The following is a 21,659-nucleotide window of genomic DNA, read 5'->3' as shown; positions in this document are numbered from 1 at the left end:
TCATCAAGTAATTTCTGTTGGGCTATTGATAATTTTTTAATATTTGTAGAATATAAGAATTTTTCCATCTTTTTTATCGATATTTCATCTTTCTGGTACAACCTGGCATAAAAAGATACAAACTCTTTTTGAATATCTGCTGTAGTATAAATAGGGCCTTTAGCTGTTTGTAACTTAGCAATAATCCGTTTTTGAAACGAATCCCGAAGTTGAGTTGCCAGAAATTTACCTGGTTTATTTGCCTGTTCAAAAAATCTTTGTGCTCGTCCCAACAAAAAAATGCAAGATTGTTCATTTCATTTCATTTCATTAACCTTTATTGGCATACCAAAGACAGAGATAGAAAAAACAACAACAAAATACCTCCAAAGGGCAATACATATAAGTTACAGTCGGGTTAATAAAACTTTTCTTGTTCTTTAAGAACTCCTATAAGAAATTCAGCCACGGTAGCAGTAATTTTGGGATCATGGTCACTCAAAAGAAATTTGCATTTCGCTTCATTACTCCTGTATGTCTTGTATTGGAGCAAAGTAGATAGCAGTTTATCCCGCAGAGTCACATAGAAGGGGCAATCTAAAAGGATGTGGTCAATTGTATCTAACAAGTTTAAACCGCATGTGCATAGGCGTTCATGTCTAGGGATCTGGAGGTATCGGCCTAAGAGCATCCTAGATGGGAAATGCAAGATTGTTGGACCAACGCCCGAAAAGATGGCAGCTCTGTGATTGGCACTGTGCAAGGAACGGCTCATTTTGGGTTTTTTTTTGGGGGGGAATGCCTGCATAGGTTGTGATTAGGGTTTCCCTGCTGTGCAAATGAGGCAATTCTTAATGGCATACAGCGCTCCTTCGGATCAATGATATTGCGCATGCGTGAAAAAAAAGGGAAGGGGAGGCGGGGAAGCATCAGCAACGTAGACATGACGCAGTGCTCCCCCACGCTCCTCTTTGCGATATAACGATATTCCGTCTTGGGAGCAGTCTTAACAGGCACAGCGCGATCAGAAATGAAGAATACACATCCAAAACACACACACCGAGCACAATGATAATATGCTTTAAATTGTTGGTGCGATAAGTCTCTCAGTCTCCTTCTGGTTTCTTGGCTGCAGACTCGCTTTTGGTTGATGATGGAGCCAAGGAAGAGGAAGTCTTGAAACAATGAGCAGCCTAAGTGTCAAAAATTCCTGTGCTCGATCTTCACTCAGTGGGGAGCACTTCCAAAGGGCATGCAAAACGCACTACTTTTTGCACAAGGAAAGGGAGAAGGCGAGGCCTTCCTGAAGAACTGGAGAGGCCACGCACTTTACTTCTTCCACCCAATCCCAGCATCACCCCCAAGTTGTCAGGAAAATAAGGCTGGAGACAACTGAGACAGCACCCTCCTTGCCTCCTTTTGGCTGAAACAGCCAAGCTGCTCCAGTCGGCCCAGGGTGTGTTCTGCCGTCTTCCAAGACACCCCAGCCTTCTGTCTCAGGGCAGGGGGTGTGTTCTGCAACTGGGCACATCCAGGCTTCATCTGACACTGTGGAGAACTCAACCACAACGTTCTTGGAGGCACCAAACAGCACCCTCTTGAATTCTAGGAAACCGCCCACCAGGAAGTTGTACAGGGAGGGGCCATGGCTCAGTGGCAGAAGCCTCTGCTTGGCATGCTGAAAGTCCCAGGTCCAATCCCAGCTGCATCTCGGGCTAAAGGGATCAGGCTGTAGGTCATGGGAAATACTTCCTTCTACCTGGGATGCTGAAGAGCCACTGCCAGCACCCACCTTGGTGGTCTGATCCAGCATGAGGCAGCTTCCTGTGTGCTTAGGTGTGATTTCAGAAGGCAGCAGTTGAGCCTGATTGCTGCTCCCAGGGTTTAGACCCCCTCGCATCCGACATCTGCTGCCCTCGATGACCTGCTGCACCTTCATAATCATTTGATGACATTTCATCTGGCAGCAGTCTCTCCCAAGCAGGCTGTCACTGAGAGTTGCCCAATTTTCTCTCATCCTCTGACGAAGGAGTTCTTCACTGGCACGTTGCATTCTTTCCCTCCTACGCCATCTATTGCACCTGCCTGTTGTACCTGTGTGGGATGGGCAGCTCATATTCAGCAGCCTTCCTGAACTCCTTGTTAGGAAAATTCTTTTATCAGAGGATTATGGATCGTATGATTGTGGCTGGTGAAAGTCAATAAAGGCACACTCACACAATGAATAGACAAAGTCCTTTGTCTTAGCAAAAACAAACTTTACTCACTATAAAATAGGGTAGGGTATACTTGAGTTTCAAATAATAAATCCTTACTACATCTCGAGTTCCCTAAACGTGCCAGAATAGATCTGGCAGGATCTAAACTTAAGCACATGGCATCTCTAAAATACAGAGTTGCCCCATCCTCTCTGGTTGATATCCAAAAAGTAACTGAGTACTGCTTTCTTTTCTAAACAAAGGAAGAAAGCAGTAATATGCAGATTCTGGTTACGTGACAAAAACATGTTTACAACTGATCCTCTCTGACCAATAGCTAATTGACACATTGGCGATTACATCACCTTCTTGAACTGGTCAGCATCAATACAATCAATTTTAACCCTTGTCTGTCTGACATGTAACAAAGCTCGCTATCTAATCCTCAACACTCCTGGCAACCAGTGGCTTGCTTATTTTGTCCTTTGGGGGTCAGTTGCAATGACTGCAACAAGAAGGGCTTAATCGACGAGTTACATATCCTTCAAACTGACCCTCCCCTCGATCTCTCGTTTTACCGGGACAACGTAGCTTTGTGTACCTCGATGTTAGTTTTTTACCTAAGATTGTCATGGTATTTCTTCTCCCACAAAGCACAGAGTTACCTGTCTGTTTTTCTCTCCCTGGACCTGTCATCCAATTCAGCCTGTGATTTGTATCCGTTAGATGTTTGGGGGGCTCTGGCGTTTTAGAAAACCCGAAAGAACTTTGCTTCTGGAAAGAACATAAATTATGAGGGCCTAAAGAGGCCGACAAACTTTCCTCTCAAAGGTTTGGCAAACAGCTGGTTTCATTGATCTCCCTTTGTTATGAGATCCGAAGACGTCACATCCCTCCGCACATCAAGGTCTGCTCTACCAGAGCTGGGAGCGCCTCCACAGCTTTCAGGTCAGGTGTGCATGTTGCTGAACTGTGTAGCACTCCTGTGTGGGCACCACTTTTAGCAATGGTGAAGCTATGAGGCCTTGGCACCAGGGCACAAAAGGGCTCTTCCTTCAGGTGCGCGGTGCGAAACTCCTTGTTTGCCTCCAGGCGGGTCCCGCTCATCTTCCTAGATGTGATCCACAGAGACGGAGATGGAGAAGAGCCGGTTGCTGACCTGCAGCTGGTGCTCTCCCAGTGGTCAGCCACACAACCTGCCCACCTTCCCCACAACAGGCTCTTTGGTTTTCCCTCCCTGCTGAGTTGTTTTTGGAAAGAACAGGAAAGGGCAGCTTCACAGTTGTGTTGCTGAGGGAGGTGGAGTGAGTGCCAGAACAAACTCTTAAACCTAGCTCTAGAAGACCACGGTTACACAGCCCGGATAACCTACAAGAACCAATGAACTCTGACCGTGAAAGCCTTCGACAATATCTGCTCATTTATTTGTCTGTTTGTTTAAAACATTTATTAGCTGCCTTTCTTCTTTATGGAGCTCAAGTCGGCTTATGGCCCTGCACAGGCTTGAGTTCCTACCTGTGTGACTGCACAGATGACCATCAGGTACAGGTGAGCAACCTGTTTTTCTCCCTTCTCCCATTTGATCCCGCAACAGCCCTGCGAAGGACGGTTGGCTCACCTGCCCAGAGGGCTCCTCTTCTCTCCCAGCTCCCCTCATATTCTAGTTCATGCCAGGGGACATGGGGGGCATATTGGCACAAGCTGGGGTAGGGGTGGCACCCAAGTCCCAGAGGCACCCTGGACATTCCGCCTCGGCCACATGGGGATCCCTGAGCAAACCTCCATCTTTTGCCCAGAGGGCTCCGTCTGTCAGATAGGAAAGGCAGAGCCTGAGGCCTGCTTCACGCCGAACAGGAGAGAAATCCCGTGAAGCATCCTGTCGCAGTGAAAAGGATCCTCCTCAGAGGCCTCCCTTGCTAGTCCCAGGGCAGGTTTCCTCCGGGAGAGAGGGGAGTCTGGGCTCTCATGCAGCCGGGCCCCTTCTGTCTCCCACCGCAGGCCTTTGAGAGCCCTCTCCCTCTCTCTCTCTCTCTCTGCCCTTAGGAGTTCCAGAAGGGCCTTCGCACCAAGCGGCCGGTGTACGAGGCAACCCTGCGGAGCGGGCGCTTGCTCCGCGAGAAGGCCCTGCTCCCGGAGGATGCGCAGGCTCTGGATGAGATGCTGGGAGAACTGAAGGAGCGCTGGGAAGCCGTGTGCAGCCAGGCGGCAGAGAGGTGTGTAGGCTAGATGAGGCAGGGGGGAGGCCTTCACTCGTGTGGGGGGTGGCCTGCATGGACTGGCTTGGGGGGGGGGCTGAGGCTGCTGCTCTGCACTCTTTGGTTCCTCCTTCCTCTGCCTGCTGCTTCCCCCTGCCCAGCCTCTCCCCGCTTGCCTGCACCTCAGCTCTGCTTTGGCTTCCAGGGATTCCTGCCAGCCTCCCACCCTGATGTTTGTGGACCTCTTCTGTTAACCTGTGCCTCACTGGCTGTCGCAGGGAACCCCACCCTTCAGGCCACGGTGGTTGGCCACTGGGGGGTAGGGCTGTTGAAAAAGATTTTTGGTAAAATTCGGATTCGGCAAAATTCGGCCCGTTTTGATCCGGGAAACTCCCCTGCTTCGGTTCCGTGGAATTCGGCGTGAGATTTGAGTTCGGGGAAAAATTCACCCGAAAAAAGCCATAAAAAACACATTCGCGCCTTTCCGTGGCTCCGGGGGGGATTTTTGGGGGTTGAAGTCCCAAACTTTCAGCGTAGCTTGAGGGGGCCCTTCCTGCAAGAACCCCCAAGTTTGATGATGATTGGGGCAGGGGGGGCGAGATATGGGGCCCGGAAGGGGTCCCCCCACCTATCTGCCCATTGCAATAAAAAAAATCAAGGCGGAGGAGGCGCCTTTGCCAAGTGGTGCAAGTCACGCCGCCGCTCTTTCCCCCCTCCACCCCTTTCAAACCATCGCGGCCAGGCTGCACCCCAAACGGGGGAAAATAACCAAGGCGGAGGAGGCGCTCTTTGCAAGCAGACGGAGACTCATGCAAGTCGCGCCACCGCTCTTCCCCCCCCCCCGCTTTCAAACCAACACGGCCGGGCTGCACCTCAAACAGGGAAAAATAACCAAGGTGGAGGAGGCGCGGTTTGCAAGCGGACGGAGACTCATGCAAGTCTCGCCGCGGCCCTTTCTCCCCCCCTTTCAAACCAACGTGGCCGGGCTGCACCCCAAATGGGGAAAAATAACCAAGGCGGAGGAGGCGCGGTTTGCAAGCGGACGGAGACTCATCCAAGTCGCGCCGCCGCTCTTCCCCCCCCCCCTTGCAAACCAACACGGCCGGGCTGCACCCCAAACGGGGGAAAATAACCAAGGCGGAGGAGGCACGGTTTGCAAGCAGACGGAGACTCATGCAAGTCGCGCCGCCGCCCTTTCTCCCCCCCTTTCAAGCCAATGCAGCTCGGCTGCTGCACCCCAAATGGGGAAACATAACCAAGGTGGAGGAGGCACGGTTTGCAAGTGGACGGAGACTCATGCACGTTGCGCTGCTGCTTTCAACTCCAGGGGCAAAAAACCGCTGCACCATCGCACTCAACCCCCCCTCGGCAGATGGGGCAAAAGCCCCCCTTTGGCTTCCTCCCCTCAGAAACTGCTCCCCCCACCCACATACACACACAGACTCTGCTTTCCCCACACACACACACACACACACACAAACGAGAAAAGGTATAGAGGAAAACCCCAAAAATCAAACTGTGTGATGTCTTCTTCAAGCAAGAGCATGGAGAAGTAAATCCAATCCTATTCCGGTAAGCAGCAGCCGCTCGGCCCAGTCAGGAATCAGATCTCTCAGTAGCAACGCCACCAAAATGGAAGGCAAGGCAATGATTGAATACAGTTGGGACGGGAGGGGAGGGACGGGACTTTTTATACTCCTGGCCATTTCAAAAGTGAGAATCACTGCTCTGATTGGCCAGGAGAAGACCCAGCTTGGCCACCATTTGCCACGGAGGAATGCTGTTTACTAAGTGACAGTTATGCTGCTGATTCTGAGCCCCTGAATTTGCCGAATTTATTCAGCGTTTGCTGAATTCAGCTCCTTGTTTTCCTGCTTTTTTAAAACTTCGGTTCTATTCGAACTGGAAACCGCCGAATCGGGGGAAATTTGGCTGCTTTTCAGTTCGGATAGAGCTGAATCGACAGCCCTACTGGGGAAGGTCACTGGCTCCTCTCCGGGGCATGCGGCCGGGGCATGTTCCTGTGCTCGCCTATTGGACCCTGGGGTCACTGGGGTGTGTGTGGGGGAGGAGGTAGTTGTGAATTTCCTGCGTTGTGCAGGGGGTTGGACTAGATGACTAGATGCACTTGGTGAAGCTCTGTGTTACTCAGTTTTATTCCCACTGTGCTCATGAGTGAGTTTCTCAGGGCCGTGGAAGCTAATCGCTGGCCCCTCAGAGGGTGGCAAAACCTTTCTCTCTTCCACAGGAGCATATGAATGGCACTGGTTCAGGAAGGCGTTCCGTAATGAGTCCATGTGCCCTTTGCAACTGCAGCCGAAACCGTTGGGGTGGATGTGCGCGTCACAGCGATGCTCTGTTAACCCCCGTGCCCCCCCAGACACAGACCCCTCTTCCTTGTCTTTCGCAGGCAGCACAAGCTGGAAGAGGCGCTGCTCTTCTCGGGCCACTTCCCCGATGCCCTGCAGACCCTCATGGACTGGCTGTACCGGGTCGAGCCGCAGCTGGCTGAGGAGACGCCCGTGGCAGGTGACAGAGACGTGGTCAGCGCACTGATGGACAAGCATAAGGTGCATGGGGGCACCAATGGGGGAGGGAGCAGGTCCTGAGGCTGAGGGGGATGGTTTGGGGCCGGCTGCACTCCCAGCTGGGAGAGAAGGGGCCTGGCCTACACCGCCTGCCCACCCCCCTCCCCTGCTACAGCCTGCAGGAGGAACCTGGCTTTGCCCCCTGCCCCCAGGCCTTCCAGAAGGAGCTCGGGCAGCGGGCCAGCTGCGTCCGGACCCTCCGGCGCTCCGTGCGTGACCTGACGTGGGGCAGCCAGGTGGGCGACTCCCAGTGGCTGCAAAACCAGGTGGAAGAGCTGGGCCACCGCTGGGAACTCGTCTGCAGACTCTCCATCTCCAAGCAGGCACGGCTGGAGGCTGCGCTGAGGCAGGTGAGTGGGGAGGGAGAGGAGCGAGGAAGGGGTCGCAGGGAGGGTTGGGCGGAAGCTCTGGGCCCTGGCCGGTCTCGCCTTGGGCTCGGTCTTCCCCTGCGATCCTTGTGTGCTGTTTGGTCCTGTTGGGTACCTAGAGGTTGGCAACCCTTGATGGGGGCACCCATCAGTAATGTTGCCCCCTGGCCCCTTTCCCCACTGAAGACTGCCCCCTCTTCCTCAAGCTGCTTTGGCCCCCTGGGCCAGATGTACCAGTCCAGCTTCAGCGATAGAGAAGACAGGAGAGGGGGGAGGGGCTTCCACCCTCCCTTGCCCAGCCCCCTGGCACTGGGCATCTTTCCCACTGGGGCTGGTGGCTGAGACGCCAACCCCCTGCTCTCCATGCCAGGCAGAGGAGTTTGACCGGCTGGTGCGCTCATTCCTGGGCCACCTGTCTGAGGCGGAGAAGAGGATCAAGTGCGGAGTCTTCCCAGCAGAGGCGACGGCGGTGCAGGAGCGCCAGAGCCAGCTGAAGGTGAGCCTCAGCCACCCCGAGAATCATAGAGTGATGGAGTCGGAAGGGGCCGGCAGGGGTCTTCTGATCTGGTCGCATTGGCCTTTTTAGCTACCCCATCACACTGCTGACTCACGTTCAGTGTTTGGTCTACTAAGACCCCAAGATCCTTTTCGCGCGCACACTACTGCTGAGACAAGTCTCCCCCATCCCATAATTATGCATTTGATTTTTCCTACCTAAATGCAGAACTTTACATCTATCTCTGTTGAAGTGCATTTTATTAGTTCTTAGCCAATTCTCCAGCCTAAAAGGGGGGGGGGCTTCAGCAGGGGGCAAGCCAGTCCTGCAATGGGGGTCTGGCTTGGCCTCCCCCCTGCCTCCTCCTCTCCCCCCCACAGAGAGAGGGGTGTGGGTCCTTGGTCCCGTCCTGGGGTGCTGAGGGACCCCCTCCTTCCCTCCCTCCCTCCCTGGTGCAGGAGGTGAGCCAGAGCCTGCGGTGCCACCAGCTGGAACTAGACTGCATCACTTCGCTGGGGGAGGAGATGCTGAGCTCCTGCCACCCTGACGCCGTCATCACGCTCCGATCCTGGCTGACCGTCACCAGGAGCCGCTTCCAGGAGGTGAAGGGGGCCTGGTGGGGACAGGGAGAGCCAGAGCAGAGGAGCCCACTCTGGGGTGGGGGTGGGGGGTGCCAGTCCAAAGGGAAGCGCTCTGACTCCTGCAAGCCAGCGGGGTTAGTAACCTCAGGGGGCTTCCCCCGCTTCCCCCTGGGACATCCTGAAGTCATAGACTGCACCGTGGGGTCTCCATCTCCTCTCATGAGCGTAGCAGGGAAAGAGGATTGCACTGGGCAGGACTGGGGGGGAGGGGGGGAGAGAACCAGCCTCCAGGCAGGGTCATGCCGTGGGGGGGGGCAGGGGGCAAAGACCTTTGCCTGCAGCCGCCCGCCCCAACCCTGCCCTGCCCCTGCAGGTGGAGAGCTGGGCCCAGCAGCAGGAGGGGCGGCTGCAGGCCCAGGCCTCGTCCCTGGCCACGGAACAGGAGGAGGCAGCCCGGCTGATGGACTGGATTGCGGCCGCTGAGGAGTCCCTGAACCTGCGGGACCTGGAGCCCCTCCCGGAGGACGCCGGTCAGCTGCAAGAGCTCAGCGCGCAGCATGCGGTGAGTGGGCCGCAGGCCCCGCGGGGGGCCCCCCTCCCCTTTCCCTGGCAGCGAGCCCCACGGGATCCAGGGGGCCGCTTTGCGTGCTGCACGGGCTTCACAATTATTAGGGTGTGTGTGTCGGGTACTAAATGTGCAAGACAAACAATATATCAACTGGTACCCAACCTCTGGTATAGAATAATATTCAAGACTCACAATGTATTCATGAATATTAATATGTTCATAAATGTATTTGTATGTACATGAATATCAATTTAATAGTAACAAAGGTACATATTACATTTGTAATTCAAGTCTTACAAATGAACACCTTTTAATACAGACTAAAAACAGATATGAATAAACCATGGAAACCACGGCCAATTGTAAAAGGAATTTACAGGTGTGGACGCTGAAAGCTTGCAAATATATGTTAGAAACAAGAAAGGTTCAGCGTCCAGAAGTACCTTTAAAACAAATTTTTGGTCCTTATTCTATACCAGAGGTTGGGTATCAGTTGATATATTGTTTTACTGCTAGGGTTGCCAACCTCCAGGTACTAGCTGGAGATCTCCTGCTATTACAAGTGATCTCCAGCCGATAGCGATCAGTTCACCTGGAGAAAACGGCCGCTTTGACAATTGGACTCTATGGCACTGAAGCCCCTCCTGTCCCCAAGCCCCACCCTCCTCAGGCTCCACCCCCAAAATCTCCAGGCATTTCCTAACCTGGAGCTGCTGGCAATCTTATTTACTGCACTTCTCCCCTCCTCCACTTTCACCCTCACAACAACCACCCTGTGAGGTGTGCTAGGCTGAGAGTGTGTGACTGGCCCAAGGTCACCTAGCGAGCTTCATGGCAGAGCGGGGATTCGAACCCGGCTGTCCCAGACCAGAGTACAATACCCTCATCACCACGTGACGTTACCTCTCTATCCCTCCATCCCCCAGCTGAGTGCTGACTTCTCTGGCTGCCCTTCCTAGCGCCTGGGCATGTGCTTCTCAGACACACACCCCGACCCCTCTTGCCTGTGCTACGAACCCCCACCCCAGCCTCTCTCTGGGAGGTTCCTCATTTCAGCCCAGCTGGGGGAGGGGGCTGAGGCCCACGTGCCCCCTGGAGGCCCCCTCACTTTCTGCCTTCTCCCCTGCCAGGTGTTCATGGAGCAGTTGAACCAGAAGCAGCCAGATGTGGAGAAAGTCACCAAGAGCAGCCAATGCAGACTGCCCAGGGACCCCCCGCCCCCCCACAAGCTGCCTTCCCGTGAGTAGCCTCCCATCAGAGCCACACACACACCCCGGATCCTGGTCTCCTGCACCTCTTCCCCATAGGACTGTGGGGTGGCTCCATGGGATCCTTGGGAGTCTGAGGCTGGACGATTGCTGTCCGGGGCCTGATTCCTCTCCTGACAGGTTCCACCCTCTGGGCTGCTCAGGGGCTCCCCTGTGAGAGCTATTGGGCTCCCCACCCCCCACATATCCCACACAGTGCGTGTGTGGGGGGCTGCCTAAGGCACATAGCAAGATTGTGGTTGGGCTGAGATGGGAATTGAGCTCCCGTTGGGCAGCATGCGCCCCCCCCCCAATTGCCTCCACCACCACCCCATGTCTCTCCTCCCACAGGGCGACGGTCAGCTGGCAGACTTCCCCAGAGGGCTCCCGCCGCCGTGCCCCTGGACGACCTGGGGCTGCAAAGCCCCCTCCTGGCACGACTGGCGCGCTGCTGGCAGCAACTCTGGCTGCTGGCCCTGGACAGGCAGTATCGGCTGGAGAAAGCCCAGCAGCACCTCCAAGAGGCAAGGCCGGGCGGGGCAGGGGCAGAACCCCCACCCTGCTTCCCACCGGGCCAGGCTGCCTGAGTAGGGAGGGGAGGGCCGGGCCACGGGGGACGCCTTCCCCAAGGCCCCCCTCTCTCTGTGCGTCTTTCCGGCAGGTGGAGGAGTTCTCCCACTTTGACTTTGCTATCTGGCGAAAGCGGTACCTGCAATGGATCAGCCACATGAAGTCTCGGGCCCTGGATGTGTTCCGAGGCATCGACAGGGACCAGGACGGGCGCATCAGTCAGCAGGAGTTCATTGAGGGCGTCCTCTCCTCCCGTGAGTGCCACACGCAGGCCCGAGCAGGGCTTAGACCCGGCTTTCCCAGCCCTGGCTGGCTGGCTGGCTGGCGACCGCCCCTCCCCTGCCTGATGCAGATGACAATGAGGGGATCCCCTCCCCTGTGGCGGGGGACGGAGTGGGCACCCCCCCATTCCTGCTTCCTGACAGCCTGGGCGGGGCCTAGCGCTGTCTCTCTCCCAGGCTGGGGGCCCTGGCCGGCCCGGCCCTTCAGCCCCCGCATCCTTTCCCTTCCCAGGATTCCCCACCAACGTGCTGGAGATGAGTGCCGTCGCCAGCATCTTTGACCTGAATGGGGACGGCTACATCGACTACTATGAGTTTGTCAGCGCCCTGCACCCCAGCCGGGACCTTCTGCGCAGGAATGCAGATACGGACCAGATCCAGGATGAGGTACCGCTGGGGGCCGGGGAGCGAAGCGCAGTTTATAGCGGATTCTGCTCCTTTGCAAGGAGAACAAGTGAGACAGGGAGCTGTGAGGCCCAAACCTCTGCTTTTCCTTCTTTGCAAGAGAATTGCAAAGAAAAGCCCTAAACTTCCTTTCAAGAGCGGAAAGAATTATGATTTTCCCCAACAAAAAAACCAGCTCTACAGCTGGAGGGCCAAGAAGAGAGAGGGAGACTCTGACCCAGGATTGCACTTCTGGCCGCTGTCAGGGGAGCCCCTTTTAGGTGAGTGGCAGAAGTGCCTCAGTTTCCTCATTGTACTTAGCTTTTTTTTATACTCCCAGAAAGCTTCGCTTTCCCAGTCTTTAGAATGAAACCGGTCTTGACACTGACTCAAAGTCTTTTGAAATGCTCCAAGGGCTCTCCTCTGGGTAAGGTCAGGAAGGAAAGGGGGCCTCCGGCTGGGAGCCCAGGGATGGGCCAGGTGTTGCTGAGGCTCAGGTGGCCCAGGGCTCTCTTCGGAAAATGGAATGGCCATGCTGGGGCCCGCGTGGTGAATGGCTCGGCGTCTCAAGAGAGTCCCTCTCTGTTCCTGCTCAGTGGGCTGCCGCCGCTTCTGCCTCCCCCAAGAGTCTTGAAGCCCAAAACTGGAAAGGGCCCCCCCTCCTCCTCGGGCATTGCCACCTGCACCCAGCCTCCCCCTTCTCTGCCCATGGAGTTAACAGCCAGGCTTTCATTTTTAAGGCAAAGAGAGAGAGGATTCCCACGGTCAGCGTAGCCATGAGCTCCCCTCAGGCACTACCGATCATTCGCCCGTCCCCCTAAGAAATGGGGGCCCTGCGGCAGCCGCAGTCTCTCTTCCCCCAGGCATAGATTCCGCTGGCCCTGGTTTCTCAGAGACCAGCTCAGGGGCTGCCAGAGTCTCCGGAGAAAGGGTTTCCAGCCCACCCCCCCAGTCAGCACAAACCCTCCACCCAAAAATTCACGAGCCCAGCCTGCCTGCTCCGAGCAGGTTCTCCCCCCACTGACCCCCTGGAGACTCCAGCCCCGGCTGCTCTGGGCTGGGCCTCTCTCACGCTGGCTTCCTCTGGGCCGGTGGTTACCTGCTCTGCGTGCACACACGCACCCCCTCCTCAAAAAGGCAGGCAGGGGGCTGGCAGAAAGGGGCAAGACCTCAGCTGGTTCATTGCAGGAGCCAGGGTTGTGCCCCCTGGGTGTGGCATTAGCAGGCTGGCGGCCCCGGGGGTCAAGGAGACGGGAGGGCGGGGTGAGCTGGTGCAGCAGCAGCCAGACTGCAGGCCCTGGGCAACGGGCTGGCTACAATGGTGACCTGGTGGAGGGGCTCAGCCCCCAGGGCAGCGGAGGGCAGCCTAGCTCAGCTGTTGACCGCTTCAGGCCTTGGAGACAGAGGACGATGGGTGGCCATGTTAGTCTGTCAATAGCAGCAAAAAAGAGCCAGAGTCCAACAGCAGCAGCACCTTAGAGACTCACACAATTCCTGGCAAGGGATGAGCTTTGGTGAGCCGCGGGTATCTGGAGAAGGGAGCCGTGGCTCGCGAAAAAGCTCCTCCCCTGCCAGGAATTGTGTGAGTCTCTAAGGTGCTGCGGCTGCTGCTGCTGGACTCTGGCTCTTTTCTTCAGGCCTCCCTGGCTTCTCTTCCAGGTGAACAGGCAGGTGTCGCAGTGCAGCTGTGCCAAGCGCTTCCAGGTGGAACAGATCAGTGCCAACAGATACAGAGTGAGTGCCAGCCCAGCCCAGCCCATCCGTGCTCCCCCTCTCCTCCCCCATCACCCCCCATTCTCCAGCCTTTAGGTGGGGGCAGTGCCCTTCTCTTGCCCCTGGACAGCTGGGCACTGAGGCCTCCTGGGAAGCCAAGAGGGCCCCTCTGGGGAGGGGGAGGGGGGTGCTGAGGCCGGCTGCAGCAGCAGGAAGGGCAGCTGGCCCCTGCCAGGGGAAACCCTACCCCTGTCAAAGGAGGCCTGCCGGAGGGCATAGCCCCTTCCCCCACTGAGCCCCCCCTCTCCTGACCCCTTTGCAGTTTGGGGAGTCCCAGCAGCTGCGCATGGTGCGCATCCTGCGAAGCACCCTGATGGTGCGTGTGGGGGGAGGCTGGATTGCTCTGGACGAGTTCCTGGTCAAGAACGACCCCTGCAGAGGTCAGTGGGGGGAGGGGGAGGCCTGTGCCCGAAGGGAGGGGGGCTTGGAGAGGGAGGGAGGCAGCGGTCCCCAGAAGGAGGCCTCTGGCAGGAGGGCTCGGGCCTGGCTCAGTTTGGCTCCCTCTGGTCTCCTCGCAGCCTCGGCTCCGTCTCCCAGGGCGGGAGGGGGGGGAGGGAAGCTGCCCTTGGCAGAAGGTGACTTGGGCGGGGGGGGGTGACTTCCGGAGACCCAGCAAGAGCCGTGCCTTCCCTTCCAGCTGCCCTTTGGAGATCGATTGGGGCCTGGTCTTCCTGGCACCCAGGGGGGCTCCCCACGGGCAGGTGCTTCGGGGTCACCCCCTGCCCCGGGGCGCCCTTCCCGCTCACAACTCACTCGACCTCTCGCTCCCTGCAGTGAAGGGCAGGACCAACATGAAGCTCAACGAGAAGTACCTGGCCCCCGAATCCTCGGCGTGCAGAGGGGCCGGCAGCGCCAAGGCCCCGTCTCCCGGCCTCTCCATGTCCAGCCTCAGCCTCTACAGCAGCGCCTCTGCTCCCAGCAGCCCCCTCTCCAGGAAGGTGCGTGTCTGGGGTGGGGGCAGCCCTCCCTCTCCTTCCTTCGTGGGTTGGTCCCTTCGTACTCCTCCACGGAGCTCAGGATGGAGTGCTTTGTTCTTCCCGTCTGCATTGTATCCTCAAAACAACAACCCTGAGAGGTAGATCAGGGCGAGAATGAGCATCTGTCCCAAGGTCACCCAACCAGTTCCCATGGCAGAGAGCAGGGATGGGGATGGGGGCTCCACCAGATCCTAGCCCCACCCGCTGACCACTGAGGCATGCCGCCGCCTCTCCTCCCAGCTCGCCTGGGCTGGGCTGGGGCCTGCTTCCCCCAGGGCGACCGGCCTGTCCTCTCCTCACTTCCAGTGTGTCCTGCGGAGAACCCGCTCTGGGGATCGGTGCCCCCCTTCCCGTAGTCCTCTGGCGATGGAGAGCACGGAGCTGACGTCGGCCACCGCAGCTGAGGACGGCTCCCATCTTCATGCAGAGGCGGCTCCTCCCCCCCCAGGTGAGTTGTGCTCTGGACTGGGCTCCTCTTCCGGGGGTGGGGTGGGGGAGCAGAGCCCTGTTGTGTGGTGGGGCAGAGGTGGGAGGGCGCCAATGCAGGCAGCACATCAGAGTACTTGAGCCAGCAGCCTGAGCCCCCTACTTGCTGGCTTTCGCCCTGCCAGTGTCCCTCCACCCTCACCCCATCCAAGGCCCTGGTGAGGAGAGAGTTTGGGGGCCCTCAGGCATTACCACCACCACCACCCCATAAACACATGATCATGTGTTCAGACTGAGATGGGGAATCAGCCTGCGTGTTCACACAGGGAGCAGAAAACCGGGAACTTTTATCTGGAGAGGTGGCTGAGAGCAGCAAGTCTTAGCAGGAAAAAGATGACGGAGACCCTGGTTTCAAGATTTCAAAAGGAATATGGAGTTTATTGAGGGAGTTGGTACAATAGTGCAGGGGGGGAGTGGGGAGGACTTATCCTAAGCAAACACCAGCAAATACTAAATAAAAGCACAGATTAATAGCACACTCCTTGTCCAAAATAACAATATAACAAAAACCACAACAATCAAACATTGATCTGAGCTACTCCAGTCTGAAGCAGGGGTTACTTTTAAGCTAAAGGTGTAGATGTGGAGAAAATGGGGAAATAGGGCCCAAGTGGGAAGTGGTGATGGAGAATTCTTGGTTTTCCAGGTTCAACAGAGCTGGAGCCGTACCCCGCAAATAGGCCAGAGAGAGAGATCCTCTTAGAAAATTAGATTTTAATGAATGGATACATGGAGAAGTCAATTTCTGAGTTCTCAAAATACATCCTTCTCCACAAGGGTTTATATAGGGCAGGATTGAGGCTTACGTGTACTTTCAGAAAAATCCTGACGACATGTGACAATTGGGCAAAAACCATCATTTCTGTACCTGTGAAATAGATACTTTTCAGTGTTTACACAAAAGAGCTTAGTTACCCAAACCAGTGTCTACTTAGCTCAGGGTACCAAGTTCTTTCTGATCCATTAATTATTAATACTTGTTTTCGATATTCAAGCATTTTAGAAGCTACTGTATGTTGCTGTATGTCATTGAGTGGCAGCTAATAGCAGACTCTTAAGAGAGACAGAGAGAAACTGATTTCTCTCAACTTATACTGTTTTCTTAAATTCCTTAAACTTAATGTTCTTGATTTCTTCATTTCCTCAACAGTGGAATCTGTTGAGGGATCTAGTCTTCAAGATGTGAGGCCTAAATAGCAGAGAGGGGCAAAATGCCATCTCTCTGTGTAGTGCAGGGTGGACTGGAAAACGAAAGGGGTGGATCCAGATGGGGAGCGATGTTATAGCTTTCACAGGCCTTTTATGCACAGGTTGTTCCTGTCACGGTCACTCCCCGACTGCTCTGGGGTTTCATTTTAATGATGCATGTATTTTCCGACCTTCAGAAGTCGCCTTGCTCTCCCCTTGCGTTTTCCCTGCATTTTCAGGATGCTGTTTTACCCCGAGTTTAAAGTCTGCCTCGATCCCAAATCAAAAGCCGGTCCTGTGCATACTTGTCACTTTGGGCTTTTTCTCCCCACGCCCATTCTCGCTTCTCCCTCCCATGTGTCTGTCCCCCTCATCCAGCTCTTCCCCTCGAAGCCATTATCGGGTGCACTAGAGAGAGAATAATGCTGGAATACCTTCAGGCTGCTTATTTGGTCAGTTTCAGCTCTTCGCAGGATGGGACAGAGCCGGGCTGATTTGCCACCCTCCCCTTAGACGCCGCCTCTTATAGGCATGAAAGCCTTTTGTGTGTGAGAGACCACAGATGGAACGATGAATGTCACAAATGACCATGCGAGTGGTTTTATGTTCTTCTGACCCCTGCCTTGAGTAACGCAGAAACAAACTGGTCCAGGGGTGGGGGGTTGTCTGGACCTTTCTCTGCTTTGGCTGTAAAATGGCCCCTCATTTCAGATCAAATGAAAGAATCCTGCTGTGGGGCTGGTGACGTATTTCAAAAAAATAAACCACCGCCAATTCCAAAGCAGGGTTTTCAGGGGGGAGGGACCCACATGTGGTTCAGAAGCTCAGCATTTTTGCTGGGGATGCATAACTGGTGACAAGGTACTCCTGGAGTTTTTTCGGGGGGGAAAGCCCCTGGGCATAATGTTTTGAGAATTTGGCTGCAAATTCTGTGCAGTTAGAGAGCAGCAGATCCAGCGGAACCCAGGCCAGGCGTAAAAGGCCCTCATCTGTGTGGAAATCAGATGAAAGGAAGGAAGGATCCGGTAGGGCTGTTAAAAGAAAAAATCCGGTAAAGTTCGGCTTAATTCGGCCCGTTTAAATTCGGGCCGTGCCGAAGTCCGAACTCCCCCGCTTCGAATCCGTGAACTTTGGCGCGAGATCCAGAGTTCGGGGGGAAATTCGGGGGCCCCACGGGCCTTCAGGGGGCTTCCATGAAGGCGCGGGGGGGGGGGCTCTTAAACAGATCTGCGCCTCCCAGCTGGAAGGCGCAGATCTGTTTGAAGGTCCCCCCACGCGCCTTCAGGGAAGCCCCCTGAAGGCTCGCGGGGGTGGGGGTGGAACAGATCTGTGCCTCCCAGCGTGCCTTCAGGGAAGCCCCCTGAAGGCACGCGGGGGGGGGGGGGTGGAACAGATTGGTGCCTTCCGGCCGAGAGGCACAGATCTGTTTAAAGGGGCCCCCGAGCGCCTTCAGGGAAGCCACCTGAAGGCGCGCGGGGGGGGGGGGTGGAACAGATTTGCGCCTCCCAGCCGGGAGGCACAGATCTGTTTAAAGGGCCCCACGCGCACCTTCAGGGGGCTTCCATGAAGGTGCACGGGAGGCTCTTTAAACAGATCTGTGCCTCCCAGCCTTGTATGGCAGTCCAGTCTGCAGCCAGGATCAGACTCAAAGGACTGGCGCTGAAGCCAGGCCGGTGCTGCCATTTTAGGGCCTGGAGGAGAACAGGAAGCAAAAGATGGCGACGGGGCGGGGGGATAAAGGGACACTCATGAGCTGGGCAGCAGATTTGGCAAATGCGATCATAGAACTGACTTAAACGGCAGTGGGGAAGGGCCACGGGAAAGGGAGTTTTTGATTGAATTACAATTCAGGATTACAGAACTGGAGAGTCAAAGCTGAGTCATATATTTGGTGAGAACTTTGGGGACAACGGGAAGCCGTGAATCGGAGGCTCCGGGTTGCCAGAGGAGGGGCGCTCAGTGTCGGAATTGCATTAATGGCCAGTCGTTGCATGTCATGTAAAAGACAAGACGAGGCTCTGGAGGGCTTGGGTCCTCTGGAAGTGGCTTAATTGCCTTCATCCTGTTGGTTTCCTGGACCGTAGACATTGGGTGGGGGGGTGGAGATCCGTCTTGACGTCCCCAAGCGTGGCGATGACTGTCCGTGCTCGCCTCATGGGACTTGCTCGCGGTGTTTCACGTGCAGGACAGACGTTCAGGCTGGGAGGGAGGGGTGTGCAGGTGAAAGGGGGGTGGCAACATGGGGGGGTTGACTTAACTCTATGGCCAGCTCTGTGGGAGCTTCTCTCTGCTTCTTTTCAGACCCCCCAGGAGGGCCCCCACCTTGAAAGACGCATCCTCTTCCTCTGCCCAAGAGATGAGCTAACCGGTACCCCACAAGTGGAGCTCCGCCCAACCCCAGGAGGACGGCTCTCAGCCAAACAGCTCAGCTGCCCCTCCAAGCATAAAAAGGCGCCTAGCAGAGGCCCCAATTACCTATGTGGGTGATAGCCCCACCCCATTAATAGGGGCATCCTCTGGCTGAGTACATGTCACAGGTGGGGCCAGCACCTTTGCAGAGGTACCACCCCAAGTACACACTATATCATCCCTGCAGCCCCCCCCCCCCCCGACTCAGCACGAAACTCAGCACAAGCGGAGCTCCTGGGGCCTCTGCTGCTGGCTCTGAGCCTACTGGAGGGTCCACTTATACCTCCCCTGCCACACCTGCCCCCCCGCCTGTGGGCCCTTCCTCCACCGTTCCTGAGGCCCCTCTCCGCAGACTTCTTTCTGGTGCTAGCCCCCCTCCTCCTGCCCCAGGCTCCCCCCACACACACACACACACAGCCCTCTTCCTCTGGAGCCGGGTCACCGCTGCTTGCTCGCTAGGCTGCAGAACTGGACATCTGTCACGGCTGCCTCTGCTCTCAGCAAGAGGCAATAAAGCGCGTTGATTTCTGGAGCCACCACCCTCCTGCCGTGTGTTTCTTTCTGGTCCGTCTGCCAAAAGCGTGACATGCTTGCCCTCAGGCGGGGCAGGTTGGGAGCACCTTGGGAGAAGGCAGGCCCCTCTGGGGGTGTGTGTGGAAGATCAGGAGGGCCAGCCGGCGTCACAAGAGAGCTGCAGAAGCTGGCCCTGTTGTGGGGCCAGGGCACTTCTCTGGCACGAGAGATGCTCTGCGTATTTGCCAGGTACCCAGCAGATGGCATGGAGGTGCCCATCCAGGCTTTGGCATGCTGAATTTGCAGGCGCCTGGACTGTGGGGGCTTCCGTGGCATGCAGGGATTCCTTTGGCATTTCAGCCAGGCCCCTCTCTGTGCCACTCCGCCACCGCATGGCTTGCTGAGAAAGAGGGCACAGCCCGCCTGCTTCCCCAGGGCTCCCGTGGCCTCAGCCCTTACAGCAGTGATTGCATTGGAAGCTGGGTGGCACACAAGAGGGGCGAAGGCCCCCACCCTTCAGCTAGCCAGCTGGACCCAAGGCCCCCTTCTGCAGGCCCACCTGAGGGGGCCTTTGGTCTGCTTGGCTCAGATGTTCTTTCCTGGCTGCAGGGCAAGAGACCCCCCCCCCGGGGGGGGGCCTGCTCCAGGCCAGATTGGTCTCCTCCATCTGAGTGCTGGGGGCTCTGCAGGGCCTCGAGTCAAGAGAGCATTTTAGCAATATGGGTGGTGTGATTGGTGAGAAGATGCCTTCAGTTAGCACAGAGCATAAGTATGACAAATTGCAGGCTAATATAATATCACATTTACAGTGGTGAACAATTCAGTTATTGCATACACATATACACATATCTATCCAGGAACTATATAACACTTAAGACCATCAGAAGATAGTAAGGCAAAGGGGCATGAAACAAGAAAGGGAGAAAGTCCTTATACATAAGTTAGAAGACTTACAGTGTGGGCATAAGTATCTTGATTTTTTTATTTTTCAATTAGAAACAGTAAGAGACAGTGCAGGAAACACAAGGTGGTGCATACAAGAGGCAGAGTGGGTGAGACCACCACCCTCTTCCCTTCTCAAAGCAACCTGGTCTCCAGACCACTCACCATCTTTGATGCCCTCCTCTGGACACGTTCCAGCTTGTCTACATCTTTCTTAAATTGTGGCACCCAAAACTGAACACAGTACTCTAGGTGAGGTCTAACCAGAGCGGAGTAAAGCGATACCATCACTTCGTGTGATCTGGACACTACTTCTGTTGATGCAGCCCAAGACTGCATTTGCCTTTTTAGCTACCGCATCACACTGCTGACTCATGTTCAGTGTTCCGTCTACTAAAACTCCAAGATCCTTTGCAGACACACTACTGCCAAGACAAGTCTCCCCCATCCTATAATTATGCATTTGATTTTTCATACCGAAACGCTGAACTTTACATCTATCTCTGTTGAAGTGCATTTTATTAGTTCTAGCCCACTTCTCCAGCCTGTCAAGATCATCCTGCATCTTGGCTCTGTCTTCTACCATATTTGCTACCCCTCCCAATTTAGTATCATCTGCAAATTTAATAAGCATCCCCTCTATTCCTTCATGCAAATCATGTATAAAGATGTTGAACAACACAGGGCCCAGGACAGATCCCTGAGGCACTCCATTAGTCACTTCTCTCCAAGAGGAGGAGGAACCATTAACAACCACACACAGAGAGAGACACACACACATACAGCTCAAAATGCTGCTCAGCTGTCTCAGGAGAGGGAACATGCAAGCCCCATCAAGGGCCAAACAGGAGCTCCATCAACAGAGAATCGTTTTAAAGGTTGAGCATGCAGGTTTGGAGGAAAGTGTGTGTGTGTGTGCTTGCATATGCAAATGACAACAGGTTGTGCAGCCTTTCGGCTCTTGCCTAGACTTGCATGCTTCTTCTTTGTCTAAGCAGATCTCAAGGAAGTTTCTTTTGATCACAAAAGCTTCTTCTGTTTTCTTAGCCAGAGTTGCGTTTCCAGAATGTGTGACACAGAAACATGCTCTCACCAGCATGGCATGTGCATCTGGGCAGGGGGGGAGGCTCTTGGAATCCCTCATGAGCCAAGTCCCCTCCCTCGGCCTTTCTCAAGCTTGATACTCCTGTCCATCTATCAATGCCAGGATGGGAAGGCCTGGGCACAGGGGCACAAAGAAAGCGCCCCAGGGCATGGGGGGGTTGGGAAGGAAGCCTGGCCCTGACACACACACCCCTAGCTTCAGCACCTCCGGCCCCTTCGCCCACCGTGTCTTTACAATGTGAAGAAGTGTGCAGTGATCGGCTCTTCTCCCTCTGATGGCAGACCAAACACCAGGAGACATGTCCCCCCGCCCACTGACTCTCAGAGTAGAGCCCGGTACCACGGAGGGCCACTTGGGGTCCTGGAGTTGCCGAAACAGTGGCACCATACGTTGCCGGAGGCCACATTCAATCATTTGGGCTGAATCTTCCTGGCAGACACAGAATCCTTCTGCTCTGTGGCAAAACAGAAGCTCTTTGAGGTAGAATCACAGAATCCTAGACTTGGAAGGGTCCATAGAGGCCATCTAGTCCAACCCCCTGCTCAATGCAGGATCAGCCTAGAGCAGGGGTCTGCAAACTGCGGCTCCTGAGCCGCATGAGACTCTTTGGCCCATTGAGTGCGGCTCTCTGAACTTGGTTCGGAGCTCCTGCTCTCGCAGCCGCTCGCGCCAGCAGCCGGCTGCGGAGGCGGCGTGCCTGAGAGAGAGAGCAAGTGCACGAGAGCAGGCGAGCAGGCGTGCTGTCTTTCCCCCACCCCGCCGTGGAGAATGGCCGGGTCCCCCTTTCCCTTGCCCTCAATGGTTGGGAGGC

At 55.6% G+C, this 21,659-nt stretch overlaps 1 protein-coding gene across 1 annotated transcript in view; it reads left to right on the top strand.

Moving 5' to 3' along the window:
* Positions 1-21,659, top strand: part of PLEC (plectin) — a 149,902-nt gene that overhangs the window by 108,297 nt on the left and 19,946 nt on the right. Inside the window, exons 66-79 of the mRNA XM_056854575.1 lie at positions 4,221-4,390; positions 6,783-6,942; positions 7,113-7,310; positions 7,699-7,824; positions 8,283-8,426; positions 8,779-8,967; positions 10,104-10,212; positions 10,572-10,744; positions 10,882-11,044; positions 11,304-11,458; positions 13,115-13,189; positions 13,491-13,608; positions 14,003-14,166; positions 14,512-14,653. Of these exons, the coding sequence (XP_056710553.1) occupies positions 4,221-4,390; positions 6,783-6,942; positions 7,113-7,310; positions 7,699-7,824; positions 8,283-8,426; positions 8,779-8,967; positions 10,104-10,212; positions 10,572-10,744; positions 10,882-11,044; positions 11,304-11,458; positions 13,115-13,189; positions 13,491-13,608; positions 14,003-14,166; positions 14,512-14,653 (2,086 nt within the window). The remainder of the gene's footprint in view (positions 1-4,220; positions 4,391-6,782; positions 6,943-7,112; positions 7,311-7,698; positions 7,825-8,282; positions 8,427-8,778; positions 8,968-10,103; positions 10,213-10,571; positions 10,745-10,881; positions 11,045-11,303; positions 11,459-13,114; positions 13,190-13,490; positions 13,609-14,002; positions 14,167-14,511; positions 14,654-21,659) is intronic.

This window comes from Euleptes europaea, chromosome 8 (assembly GCF_029931775.1).
Source record: "Euleptes europaea isolate rEulEur1 chromosome 8, rEulEur1.hap1, whole genome shotgun sequence".
Taxonomy (NCBI): domain Eukaryota; kingdom Metazoa; phylum Chordata; class Lepidosauria; order Squamata; family Sphaerodactylidae; genus Euleptes; species Euleptes europaea.
Note: the sequence above shows the minus strand (reverse complement) of the source record. Positions and strands in the feature narration are given on the sequence as shown.